Here is a 14,280-nt window from a genome sequence, read left to right on the forward strand (position 1 = left end):
ATTTCTGTTAAGCTCAAAAAATGGTTTTCTTATTGGGCAGCTCTCTGTGTGGGACAGTTCTAAATGGCTTCTTACATTCATTTGGACATTGTGAGGTATAAAGGTAGAGCTAGGCGCTTGCAATACTTAAAATATCAATATAGTAAAGGGCAATTGGAGCAAAGTCATTTGTAGAGGGTGGGCAACCCATTACTCCTAGGGTCTGTTATGTGATAAAACTTACGTGCTTGCAATGCTACTGCCTTCGGGTTTTGGTAGGAAACTTGAAGACTTATTCTTCCTTTCTGTTTGGTTATCGTGTATCCATTTATGAATGACTGTAGTGTGACCAAAGCAGAACTAAGTCATGCTTTTAAGAAAAGCTTCTTTGTTAAAATACAGCAATTCTTTTGTAGACAGACTCTATAGCTTTGAGCTACGACTTTTTGGAACATCCTGCCTGAACCAATTCCCCAACAAATGTTTAATGTACATCTGGAACCTTCCCCAGAGTTAAGAGGGGCTTTGTTAAGTCTAGCCTGTTAGTAAGGGGGGGGACGCAGAAATCCTTCACCAGTTTGGTGGGAGAAGGGATGTGGAGTAAAATGTTTTGTATTCTGACAATCAAAACTTCATGCATTTTGTTATATATACATAGTATAGTAGGGTAAACATTAGGATCTATTCTTGCTGGATTTTCAAACAAGAAAACATGGCAACCCTTTTGCAGCCAAGCAACAGGTTTGTTTGAAGAGCTGCCAGTTGCTGTCCTCAGAGCATATTCTTTTGGGGAGGCAAGAGCAAAGTAGGTTTAAGAGAGTGTAGGGAGAAGTGGCTTTCAGAGCTGTAATTCTTCTTGTCCTTCTTGTATTCTGGTAATTCTCCTTGGCCTCGCTTCAAAGCGTTTGTACCGTTCCTGTTGTACGACTGGGTTTCCCTAAGGTGGCTGCTGCCTCTTGCACCAGCACGGTGTCTCTCGGCTCTCGGCTCTGCGGCAGTAGGCGTTAAACACAGCAGCTGATTCTCGCCTCGGGGTGCGAGAGCCTTCCTTTGGGTGGAAGGAAAAGGAGGAGGAGAGCAGGAGTGAAAAAATGCTTCAATGTCTGATACTTCCAGATGCTAAATATATAGCTTGATACAGTGTAAGCTGATCTAACGATTAGCCACTTTTTTTGATATGTATTTTGATAGGATTAGTTTCTGCTAGTATGACTCACCGATTCAATCACTGTAGGTGCAGGTGACTACCAGTGCTGGCTCAAGGGAGGCAGTGTGAATGTACGCTGGGGATGGAGGAGGTGGCACCTTCTGCTGGCAGCAGCGCTCTGGTTGGGAATGGTTTGCAGTTCACCCCAGCTGGGGAGTGTGCTGTTTGTGCTAACTTTAGGGTGACCAGAGCTACAAGAGGGTTCTCTCACTTTCCATACACTAGTTCCAGTGTTTGTGTGGCTGTGTCATAAACTGGATCAGGGAGCTGATCTGGTTGAAAACTAAATTTTGTTAGTTCTGTCCGCTACTTGAACTAGAATCACATGCATCTGTGCAGCTGGCTGCTGGTTCAAAGGAGGAATGGGATGGTAAAACTGGGCAGAGGAAGCAGAGACATCAATGGCAGCTCAAGCTGAAGTACAGCAGTGGGGAGCTTCAGCCTGAGGCTAGTGCCAGGTTGTACTGCCTTTGTGCTTCCAGATTCTTCCATTCAAGAGGACAGACTAGTCCATAGAAAGCTTATTTCATAAGCAGAGAATCGAATTTTGTTTTTATTCATAGACTCTGCATATTTTTGGAACTATGTTTTTCAAATTAGCAATATTGTAGTAACCCTTCTCTGTGCAGCTTGAATGTTATGGTCTCAGTGTAGTTTGAAGACCTTGGGATATATTTAAATCCAAGCTGTATATCTCTAAAGTGGAGTGATAGATTCCAGTGGGACTGGAATCCAACACTTTGTGTTGGTTTAAAACCAAAGGGTTGGCTTTACGACATAGCTTGAATCAAGAGCTTGGTTGTCTTATTTCATCCACTCCTACAACATACTTGTCCTCATTCTTGTATTCATCTGATTGAGTTAAATTGACTTACTGAGTGTCTTTGATTAGTGAGCTGAGGTCCTCTCACCTATGATCAGAGAAGCACCAGAGTATGCTCAGAGGACAAACGGTGCTGTTGGTATGGCAGAAATGTGACGTACCCTTTCTTAGAGATGGGAACTTGTTACGTTGGCTCAGCCTTATAATGAAACTGTATTGAGTTATATGGGAGTAACTTGAAAGATATTTATGCTGATAACAAAAGTTGTGTTAGCTAAGTTGTCCTATAGGTGCTTTTTTTTCCCCCCACTAAATTGTCTGGTTACATGTTGAAAATGTAATGTACCTGTTGTGACTTGTTTGGACCATTTCAGACCAATACACTTTCTCACCCTTCACACGGAGTGACAGAGCAACTAATGTAAAACTTGCTAATGCCATTCATGAGAGTAATTTATTTGTATTTCCTATTTCAGTTGCTCTAAAGGAGCATGGAGATGAGGGTTGTCTGCTAACTTGTTCTGCTTTTTACTGCTGCAATTTGCTTATAAAGCCCAAGGGATTTGTTGAATTGGTCTAGTCTTTATATATTCCTACAAATCTGTTTGTCTGATATTAGAGTACCGTTATCTCATGAAGACTTTGCAAGAGAGAGAGATGGTTTTTGGTCTGCTCTTAAGAATCACAAGACATATGTAGAAACTTAAGTGTTTTCCGAATATTTTTGGAATATGAACAACCACCTCAATTTTTTATTAAACCCTGTGGCTTTAATAAAAAAGTAAAACTTTTGCAAAGGATGGCAGATTACTTTTAAGACTTTGGCGTGTTCTCTGTCATTAAAATAATAATAATAATAATAATAATAATAATAATAATAATAATAATTAATCTGTCTTGTACCCTTCAGGTTGAAGCTGGGTCACAGAGAATCATGCAGTTTTTTGAAAGTATTGTTCAGCTATATGTCCAAAGATGAGAAGTTTAGTGCTTCTTCTCTGTCCCAGATAACAAATCTAGCAAAAGTGCCCGCTCTTTCAAAAGACAGACTAATAGATGCATACTTACTGCTCCTTGGAGCCTTTGGAAAGGGGACCAACCGCTTTGAAATCAAGGCTACAGATAAACTGTGTTATTTGGGCAAGGAGAAAATCAAACCAAACAAACCATAAATAACTCTTCCATGTTAGTCATATTGTCAGAGTCTTTTTCAGAACGGGTCCAGTGAGATCAGCTCTTTTTCTTGGGACAAAAGGCATCCGGCATTTGACAACACATTAAGCATCATCCTGAGCCTTCAAGTTGTAGTTTTTTGTTATTGTTGAGTGCTAAATGCTGGAGCTGACCATTAGTGTAAGTGATCAGAAGGCCAAAATTGAAGCTTGCTGTTGTCTTAATTCCACTTTTATAGTTTGTGAGGTTCAGAGTCTAGATGGACACAGAAAAATGGATTTGAAGTAACATACTTGAGTACCACATAACTTACTTTGTAAGGTCTGTGCCAATTCAGGCTCCTGGACATAGGAAACAAAGCTCTGCTGTACTTGCTGGAGCTTCTGGCAATGACAAAATACGTACAACTGTCCGGACTTGTAGATTTTCTCTAGAACTAATTTGGTGAGAAAATTAATTTATACAGTGTCTTGCATGTTGTGGAACACTAGCTTTGTGTGGTAAATTGACAGATAAAGCATGTCACTATACAAAGCACTGACAAATGCACATTGCCTTCAAGTAAACTGCTTTCAATTTCAAAGCAAATGTTACCTGTGTTCTTAAGTTTTTAAGAAGTGATAAAGTGAAGAGCTGTCATTTAGAGGAGACTGTATTTTTTTTTTTTTTGACAAAGTGGCCTAGCTACAGTGACAAAATTACAGAGAGAAGTTAATCTTGTGAAGTGAGAAAGGGGAAAACCATTAGAAAATGTCTCAATGAATATTAAAGCTAGGAAATATTAACTTTCCACTTTACTCATGGTACCAACTTGGCATTCATTCAACAGCTTCTTTTAGAAGATTGAATAATTTGTACTGTCCTACGTTATCTTGATTTTTTTGCTGGCATACAGAGTTGCCTGTGAAGTGTGTGAGTCAGTTAGCTATCCCTGGAAATGGGTCAGGGTCAGAAAGTTGTGCTTTTTCCTAGTTTATGCTGACAACTGAGCATACAGTCCACCCAGCTGCTGCTGGAGTTCTGGGGCTTGTCTCCTGGCAGTGAAGTGTTATTTCTGACAGGACTTGCAAGACCAGCTGCCATATATCAAAACCAGAAGAACAAAACATTTTTGAGTGTTTTCTTAATATTTCTGTTGTCATGCTCCTACTGCTTTTGCCTGCTCTCAGCTTTTATTTCTTGCAGACACAGGCTTCCCCCTTCCTTTTTTTGGTTGCTATACGTCATGCAGGTGTAGGGAATGATCTGGTACCATCTCTGCAGTCTTGTCAGGAGTATCACCAACTTTTTCAATCTTATTTTCTTTTCCACTTTCAGTAATCTAAACTAACTTTCTTCTGCTCTCCTGCTACAGTTGTTCTCCTCTGTTTGTTACCCTGTAGGTAGGGTTTGTTTTTTTTTTTTTTGGAGCTAACATCCAGGGGACAGAGCATGATTTATTTTGGCTGAATAGCCTGGTCACTGGGCTCCCTGGCAGCCCCTGCTGATCTAAATCCAGGCATCTGTGCTGAAACTTGTATTTCTGCTGCTGTGCAGCAAGCCTGCTCAGGGAGCTGATGTGGCTGAACCCAAACGGGTTTTGGGTGTGGGCTGTTCATCAGGCGGTATAATGGGGGGAAACAGCTCACTGCTGGATTTTTTTTTTTTTAACGTGCTACCTAGCTAAGTTGAAATTGTGCGTCGATACTAATCGATACTCAACAGCGCTGTGAACTCAGCTCGTTACATAGGTAGGATGACCTGTTTCACACAGTCTGCAAAACTCCGCAGTAATTTGCAGCTCAGTTTAACAATCGTTTTTCTGGACCCATTTAGAAACAATGTGAAGTGTCGTTTACATTGCTCTGTTTACCAGAAATGGTTGTAAGTGTATTGATGCTGTATATATGGACAGAGGTCTGTTTCAAACCTGTTACCCACTTATGTGGGGAAGCTGCCTTCTGGCAACTGAAGCTGTCTCTTATCTGCTGGTACTGAACTCTGTGTCCTAGGAGGGATAATGATCATCACGGTACCAACTGCTCCCTTTCTGTGATCTGTCAGTGTGGTGTTCAAGGAGAAGGGGCATATGCAGAGAGGGGCAGGGAGTCTTAACGTGTAGTGCTGAGCTTTACACTTGCACAAAATAAAGCTTGATTTTTATTATAATGTAATCCATTACAAATTACCAGCCCAAACAGAAAACCTGTTGGAAGTTCTGAGCTTGCAGGAGGCAATTGTGTTCTTCTGGAGCTGGTGACAAACAGTTGATGTGTAAAAGCAAGATGTTTGTGATGCAGATTTATGAAAAAGATGTTGAACTCGTTGAAAACCCTGGCTCAAATGGGGTGGAGAACTCCTTTAACTGAAATAAATGTTTTACTTTTTGCAGGTATATTTGAATGTTTTGATTATATAATTTTTAATATAGAGTGTATGATGTTGAAATACATTCTGTAAAGATCCTTTAATTATGAAATACCTCTTACAGGGTATGACTGACCTTCAGGCATTCTTTTCAAAGGTCATGAGTGCGGCAGTGGGTGTCACAGAAGTGCTGAGCCACACCATATTGCAGAGTTCGGCTCTGTTCAGTATTTCCCTGGATGTCCTTTTGACAAGTCTTTAATGAATAAGCTAAATTTTGGAAGCACTTTAGGCTTGCATATTAATTTAGAAAAAGAAGGGGGAAAAAAAGCTATAGAGTAAAGCACTTGTTTGCTGAAGAAGTTTGTGCTATTTGCAACTGTCTGGTTGTTAGTATTGTGTACTTGAAACCTTTTCTTCTCATTGAATACTTCAGATTTTAAATTCAATGATTAATCTGGGAAAGGGTGCATACAGAATAAAAAAAAGTTGGCCCAGCTTTATCTGGAAATATGGTTAAAAATTAAAAAGATTATGGTGGATTATTACTAAACCAAAATTTTGTTTTTATTATATGAAATGGCAGAACTTGTAGGAATGTCTAAGTTGTTGTTTGGAGGGGGGGGCTGTGAACTGGAACGTTTAAGGGATATTGTTAAAATTGCTTGGGAATGTCCTTAACATTGTTAAGCTGAAAAGCTGAATTTTTTAAAATGTTCATTTAAAAGAAACTGTCTTGCAAGTTACAGGACTGTATAAAGAAAAAACTGTAATCATGTTTGTTCTTGTTTTGCAGACCGTGAGGACCAATCAATTCTCTGCACGTAAGTGAACACTTCTCATTTGGGCATTTTTTTAAATCTGTGTTGTGAAAGCGGTCTTTGATACAGCTGTAGTAGCCAAAACTTGGTGTTTAATCTTGACAGGCAGTGACTAATGGTTAAAGTTGTACCATGAAGTGATACTTAATGTGGGGATATATTCTTTTAATACTGTAATTCACCTTATTGAAAGTTTTGTAGGCATCTGGTACTCAAGAAATGTACTTTAAAAATGTCAGTCAAGAGATCTGAATCAGAAACAAAAAGCTTTTAACAAGTGTACCTCTGTCCGAAATGCTGTGCTGTAACTACTCTATGTGTAGTGCCCGAGGGGAATGTGAATCGAAAGTTGGTCTAGAAACCCTGCTGAGCAACAGCTCCGCTTTAGATCTGCTTCAAACCAGAGAACTCTGAAGAAGCTGACACTAAGGTTTGCTTTTGCTTTCTCTGTGTGCACCTGAATTTGCCCCACCCAGGAGCAAACTTCTAGCTTCAGCTTAAAACTTCTCTGGGGTCTGGAAATGCAATGGTGGGCTGGTCAGAATACGAATGTGCTCTCAGGCTTATGACACTACTGAGCTGATCTATCTTTGGGCTGCTGTTAAGAGGGGTGATCCAGTTTCCTTTCCTCTCCCACAGAGGGTGGGTGTTTCTGCAGCCTCTTGTGCTAGCACTGGGGTTGGCGGCCAACATAAGCCAGTTCAGGGAGTGAAGCTGACAGAAAACTGTCCTTGCCACAAAATGATGCGTTTCAGCAGTTTAATTCTCTGGGTCTGCGCTCTGTGGGCTCAGAGGAGTACTAGCCTGAAGCAGGAGGTATGAACTTGCAGGAGGGGAACCGTCCCTGTTGGTAGCAGCCTGGGGGTTAGGACGGTTAATCTGTGTTGTGAAACCCCACCTTGGCTCCATTCTGGAGCTGCTTGCAGTTGGCAGTCTTGGGTATAACTTCACATACTCAGTTATCTGAGGGTGAGAGGGAAGATACGGTAGCTTGCATGCCTCTGCCTTGGTTATGTGAGCAGTTGACCATAGCGTGTGCCAGTGCATACCAGCTGCATTGAGGCCATAGTTTGTGAGGATGCCTGCTTCCTGAAATAGCTCGATGGTTAGATTAATTGCTGGAAAGAGACCTGGGTTCAGTTTCCTTCTTGACATGAAGGGATTCAAGTCTTCATCTCCTGCTTCCTACAAAAGTGCCTTAACTGTCAGACTCTATACAAGACTGAAAGTGGATCGTTTCAAGCCACGTTTTTTTGAGCTATGGGTTCGTGGGGCCTAAGGGCACAGAAGCAAGTACAGTTCTTCAGCTAAGATAAAAGTTGATCCAGCTAACACAAGCTTGTCTAGGTCTGCGGTTCCTGCTCTTAGTAGGACTTCTGTTTTCATGTGATGACTACTTTGTGTGCAATGTACAAAACAACCCTCAAAGCAGGGATGGGATCCCAGAGCAAAAAGAAATGCTTTGTTCTTGTGTGTTTGTGGATGCTTCAACAGTATGTGCTTGCCCCAGGTGAATTTTTTTGAAGTAGCTTCATGTTTTATGCCTATGCATGAACCTTGCACTCCTTTGTATGGTCAGCCGAGACCACAAAGGTTGGAATGGCAGTGCTACAGGATTTAGTGAATGTCTCATCCTTTCATTTGCAAATTGGAAAGCCTTTAAGCTCTCTTGCCTTCAATTTTGTTATTACCTCACCTGTAAGGTTACCATAAGCTTTTTATCCTTCTGTACTGAATAGACAATTGAACCCAGTTTTATATCCAGTACAACACACTTCAGCACAAAATACCTGGATCTTGTGTTAGGTTCTATGTCTTGACTAGGCAGTTGATAAGCTGCTTGCAGTACATCCGTTGGCAGAGAGAAGCTTGCTTCTTGGGTGGTGAGGAGTGGGGAATTGACAGACGTCCTTACAGTCAGACCTCAGGAGAATGCAGCCATATCCAGTATTGAAGTCTGGAGCTGGCTCCTAATATTAAGATCCTCAGAGATGGCCCTGAGGACATCTCTTCTGTTGGACATGTAAAATGTTTGGTGAAAAATCTACTACTCCATGTAAAATTTCAGAAGCTGGTGCTAAGAAGCAGTGAACAATACATCTCTGAAGGATTTCAACACTATTCTGGAATCATGTCACAAAACTAAGATTGAAACTGTTAGTGCTATGACACTGGACAAGTTTTGCTGCCTTTAATTCAGTGTTAAAGGCTACACTTAACAAAAGTGTGTCAGAGTCTTAATAAAGCTGTGTTTGAGCAACAGATTCCAGGCCTTGTTGGCTCTCTTGCTGCTTTAACTTGCGTTCCTCACTGAAGTACTTACACAGCAGCATGAAGAAAATCAAGGTTGAAAAGATCAATGTCACTGAACATGGTTTACAAGGAAATATGAAATTCCTCAGTAGTATGGATGGATCTATGGCCTCAGAATTATGAAGGGTAAGGCATTTTGACTCCAAACTGGACATACAGGACCAAAGAACATCGAGTCTAGGTCTTACCTTTTGAGAATATGAAGACACATAATGTGATAGATGCTAGGATCCAAGGTGTTTGTAGAACTCCAAAGTTCCACTATAGGCCAGGAGACCTTGCTAACACTGTCTAACCATCAACACCATTTAGATGCTGACTATAAAAAAGGGTAGTAGGGGTTACCAGCCTGCTGTTCAGGTTAATAAACACTTTTTTTCTTAGAATAAGTTTGTCTTAGGCTGCTTTTCAGCTGTGTCCAATTCCTAGAGAAGTGCCATCAGAACCATTTGTATTTCCCTACGTGTATCTTTTGAACAAATAGACCATAAAGACAGCTGCGTGGAGCAGTGCTGTCCCGAACATGGTTTCCTCCATGGGCTTCATGGGAGAGCTGTGTTCTGTTGGCAGGTTTGCATTATAAACTCAGCACTTGACATCTGGCTGGGTGGGATGTGAAATCCTCTTAATGAATGTGACCAGGCCATGGCAGTGTCCCTTGCGTAGAAGGCTGAAAGGAAGCCTCATGTTTTGATCAAGAAGTGGGCTGGTGTCCAGGACTTCTATTGCATTGCTGATTCTGTGGTGAAGAGGTAGGCTTATGTGTTTCCCTTCCATGCCACTGGTTTTGCAGGTCTTAGGGTAAGGCAGAAATAAATAAGGTGGAAGGAGTGTGTCTTAACTGCACTGGAGGTGGCTTCAGAAACTCCTTTGGCAGTTCTTAAAAGGCTTGAGTCATCTTTTCATCCCAAACTTCTTGTCTCAGGAACTAGATCACCTGATCGACCGTGATCTTTATCAGAGCTGAAAGTCCTCAAAATACTTTTTCTCCAGTAGGAGTGGTTCAAGCTAGCTAGTGAGAAAGAAAAGATCCCTTGACTTGTGCCTGTAGATGAGTGGACAGTTGTGGTGTGCCTGTCATTCTCCTGTCTCTGCCTTGACTGTAATTGTCTTTATGTACATTATGGAGATAAGTTTCTCCCATTGCTTGATGAAGGTCTGTCTGGTTAGCGTCTTCACCTATCTCTCGCTACCTCTAGTTGATCAAATTTCCTGGATTTTTACCTTTCATGGCCTTTAGAGTAGGGACCAGATCAACCCTCAAGTAATGCTATTTGAATGACACCTTACCAGGTCTCTGGTTCCAGACCCCTTTTCATCTTGATGGTCACGAGTGCTGCTGTCAAGGGCATTCTTAGGTGTAAAACTGGAGCTATTTCAAGCCTTTGGGTTTGGTTTCAGGTCTTCCTCTTCAAAGACTGACTGTGCACTTTTTCCAGATGCCTGCCTTTGAATATCCAATCTATTCGTACTTACTTTGGAAAAACTTAAATCATTCTTGTCTTCAATTTTATTATTACCTCATCTGCAAAATGACCTTAAGCTTTTGATCCTTTTGGACTCAACAGACAACTGAATCCTCATTTATAGCTGGTACACATGGTATTCTTTACCCTAGGTGTGAAACTGTACAACTTAAATGTGGGGTTGAGGCTGTTTCAGTGTCTTCACCTGTCCAGATCTTTAAGAAATACCAGTCTGTTTCCCCTGAAAAGCCTGCAGTTACCTTCATGCAGTCACTTTTATTCTAGTAAATAGCTAGCTGTGTCCAGACATGTCATGAAACTGCAAGGGTGTAGTTATTACTATTTATTATTAGTTATTATTATTATTTGGTGTATTTTCTAACATAGTTGAACCACTTTTGTAGCTACCTTAAAGAACGTCTTATCTGTTGTTATGTAGACACTTAGGGAATTGTTCACACTTGGCCTCAGGAGTAACAGTGCCTAATGTTCCAGGTTGGTTCAGCATTTGGTAGAGACGAGTCATTGTTTGCATGACGGGACAGTGTGCAGGCAGTGTACCTGATGAGAGAGGGTGCATGCAGGTGGATCTTCTTGAAGAATACAGTTTTTTGAGAATTATCTTAATTTTTTTTCCATCAAAGAGAATTATGCTGAAGACTAACCTGTAGCATTCCACTGAAATCCTACAAATACAGGCATTCATCTAAATGTCCCATGTGGAGTGGGCTAGTCTTGATGGATGGTTCTCCAAGCATGTGTTTCATCACACCTTATTTTGAAGGTAGTAGGATTACTTGGAGGTTTCATGTCTCAACTTCATCATCTGCTGATGTTCCACGAGGAGTTTTGCATAAACTGGTGATCTTAAAGTTAGTAATACTTTCTCAAAGTCAAACTTAATACCAGGAGGGGCTGGGGGGAAACTGCTGCTGCATTCTCTGAATGCTTGTCTCAGCAGAACAGCTTGTCCTTCACTTGGCATGGAAGCCAGTTCTTCAGGAGAGTATTACTCAGATTGCCAGCTGATGTGGCTGTCATTCAGTTCCCCAATCCAGACTTGATGACACAAGTGACTTCTTGCTCTTGCTGTGGAGAAGAGTTGTCTCTGAGCATAAAATGATGTGCTTCGGTTTTGTTTTTTTTTTTTGTTACCTTCTGTGCTCTTCCCTTTCCACCCTTCATCTTTTAGGGAACTGAATATAGACAATTGTATTGCTGCAGAGACTAGTCTACAGGGCTTTTTTCTGAGTTAGTGACATATAATGTTATGGGTATTTATGCACCGACTTCCTTTGTTCTGGACTTTTTAATTTGTTTCGTTGTGCCCCTGCTTTCCCCCAACCACATTTGTTCTTGTAAATTGGGTAGTACTTGAGCCCCAGGGACAGAGTTTCTAGGAGAAACTTTTTGATGAAATTACTTGTTATAGAGAAGCTTTTCTCGGAGTAGTTTTCCCGTGTCCAGAACCACTCTTACCTGCTCTCACGGTATAACCCTGATTCCCTCAGGTAGCAGTGATGTGATTTGTTATGTGCCCTTTAGCCTTTCACCAACTGAAACCCCCAAATATATGCACAGACACATACACCTGCAGTTCCTGAATCCATTGGACAATTATCAGATGTTGGTGAAGGCTTATTGCCTGGTTAATGGTGAGATGGGAGGAGCTGAATGAACAATAGTGGTGATAACTTCTTTTTAGCTTTGAAGTTGGATGGTTTAACCTTGAGATGCTAACCACTAACAAATTGTTAGTAAGGTTGCTGGAGCACGCTGTTGCTTTGTAGTTTAGTTTATCAACCTTTCAAATAAAAAGCAAAGCACCCCCCCCAAACCAGTGCTTTTCTGGGAAGCTAGACTTAGCTAACTTCCATCTAATCACTCCCCCCTGACTGGAGTGCAAATGCAAATCTATTTAGGATTTGCTGTCTGTAAATTCTTAGTTTGCTGAAAAGAAAATATATGTGGTTCCAGCAACTTCATGTTCCTGCTAGCTTACAAGTACAGTATCAGCCTGTATTAACACAGCACCTGTAAGAAATCAGTTACAGAGAAGTGGTGCTAACTTTGTGATGTGCACGTACCTCTGCACACTTTTTCATTTCGGTAAGATGTGATGTTGTAACAAACAGCTTTGCAGGTTTTTTTCTTTGAGAAGCTGCAATTGCTGATGTTTGGCTGTTCTTTAATTATTGCTGTCTGTTAATGTCAAATGGGCATGCCAGGTTGTTGGAGGCTGATGACCAAGATAAAGAAATTTCTGTTGTGGTATACTAGGAGTCTGAGAATTATTCAAACCTTTCCTGGCTTTGTTGCCTTTAGCTGCAAGGTGACTTTTGGAAAGTCAAATATGAAAATGTGCTGCACTGCACTTTAAGCTCATATGTTCTAAATTGGAGAGAATCTTACCACAAGCTTATGGTATTCTCAAAAGTGAGACTGAGCTTGATAAACACTCATTTAACAGATGCTTGCAACCCTACGAGGCTATCTAGTCTGAATTGGCTTCAGTAGGAGTGGTGGGGTGTGGAGGGAATAGAGGCTGCTTAGTAAAGGACAACAGCAGCAAATACCAAGCATTTTTGTATACAACCTCTGGCTGGAGTCCAGCTTGTAACATTCCCTAGACAACTGGTGTTGAGATGATGTGAAGCATCTAGAGAGAAATGAAGGAGCTGTAAAGCAGCCTTGTAAATAGTAAAGCCAATTAGTGACTCTTCTGCGAGTCCAAACTATCAGTTATAACTCGGCATTTCAGAAAATTAGCCAGGTGATTAAGACATTCTTTTAATTACAGCTCTTGACTGTAAATATCTGTTAATTTGTAACTGGCAGAAGATCTGCTCAGTTGTCTGAGAATAAGTGTCTCTTCTGTTCTTTGCAACTGCTGTTGTGAGACGGACAAAAGGCCATTGTTGTGGCTCTTACCCCGTTACTTTCTCCTACAAACAATTTAAGTGCATACTTCCATGTTTTGGTGCCTTATCTAAGTGGCTGCTCTGTATGAAAAGAGGCATTGCTGGCTGCAGGACCTGTAAGTGTCAGGTCCGGATTCCTGTGTCTTATGAAACTGGGCACTGAGGAGCATTTGCCCAGGTGCCAAGGTGGTGGTGCCACTTCTTTGCAGAAGGACCTTTTGTTTGCAGATGAACTTCTCATCCCAGAGCTTGTTGCTGATCAGGAATGATAGAAATAGACTGAAACTCCTAGGGCAGAGGAAGAGTTTGAGTGATCCAGGCTCCCAGCATGGAAAATACTGGCTTGTTTGGTTAGTTTTTCAGTAATTTAAATCACAGAGATGATCTATAATGGGATGGATTACACTAACTGCAGCTGACCATCCTACTATATTCCAGATGCTTATCTTCACAAATATTGTTAGTTTGCAGTAGATTTTGTGCGCAGGTAGCAAGATGAAGAAGTCTTGTCTTTACATTTCAAAGCTTTCTTTGTACGTGTGGTTTTGTGTCCTTCTGTCCTGTCTGACTTGCAGCACTACGCTTTGTGCAGCCTGCATAGCCCCTGATCTGCCAGTGGAATTAATGGCTGGCTGAGTGGTGGTAGAAGTGTGCTAGTCCTTGCAGTAGGACTTCATTAGGCAGCTTTAAACTAACTTGACTTCCCTAAAATCCAGAAGCTCATTCGCCCGTTCAGGAAGAGGGTGGCATTGCCTTGTCCTGACATGCTGAGTGCTGTAACTATCACAAGAAGATGTTGTAGATGCTTCAGACCTGCCTGACAATTAGAAAAGCAACTGTTTCACTACTGGTTTCCTTTAGAACAGCGTTTCCCCTTAAAATAGGTCTTTCCCAGACAAGCATTTGACCTGTTCATGGAATAATAGCTGCTCTTGTAAGTGGGCCATATGGGAAGAGCACACTGCTCTCCTGGAGGTCAGAAGACTGGCTTCCATTTGTGCTTGTTGCCTGTTTGCTTTAGAATCTGCAAGTCATCTCCCGCTATGTTTGTTTTGCCTGTTTTCTAGGTGGCAGTCTGTTCAGCGGAGGAAATGCCTTTACTTCTGTACGTTTGGGCTCAAGTTGCTTAGGGGAAAAAATTGCAGTTGGTGGAGAAATCAGTCACTAATTTTTGCTAATCAAACTATAGCTGAGATAAATCTGCCTGTAAAGTATGTTCGTTTATTGAAAA

At 41.3% G+C, this 14,280-nt stretch overlaps 1 protein-coding gene across 7 annotated transcripts in view; it reads left to right on the forward strand.

Annotated features, from left to right (window-relative positions):
- The window catches only part of MYH10 (myosin heavy chain 10), a 102,975-nt gene that overhangs the window by 32,044 nt on the left and 56,651 nt on the right, over positions 1-14,280 (forward strand). For all 7 annotated transcript variants that reach the window (XM_086473848.1, XM_086473850.1, XM_086473847.1 and 4 more), the window contains exon 3: positions 6,325-6,352. In XM_086473848.1, coding sequence (XP_086329974.1) covers positions 6,325-6,352 — 28 coding nt within the window. The remainder of the gene's footprint in view (positions 1-6,324; positions 6,353-14,280) is intronic.

The sequence above is a fragment of the Leptosomus discolor genome, chromosome 15 (assembly GCF_034619465.1).
Source record: "Leptosomus discolor isolate bLepDis1 chromosome 15, bLepDis1.hap2, whole genome shotgun sequence".
Taxonomy (NCBI): domain Eukaryota; kingdom Metazoa; phylum Chordata; class Aves; order Leptosomiformes; family Leptosomidae; genus Leptosomus; species Leptosomus discolor.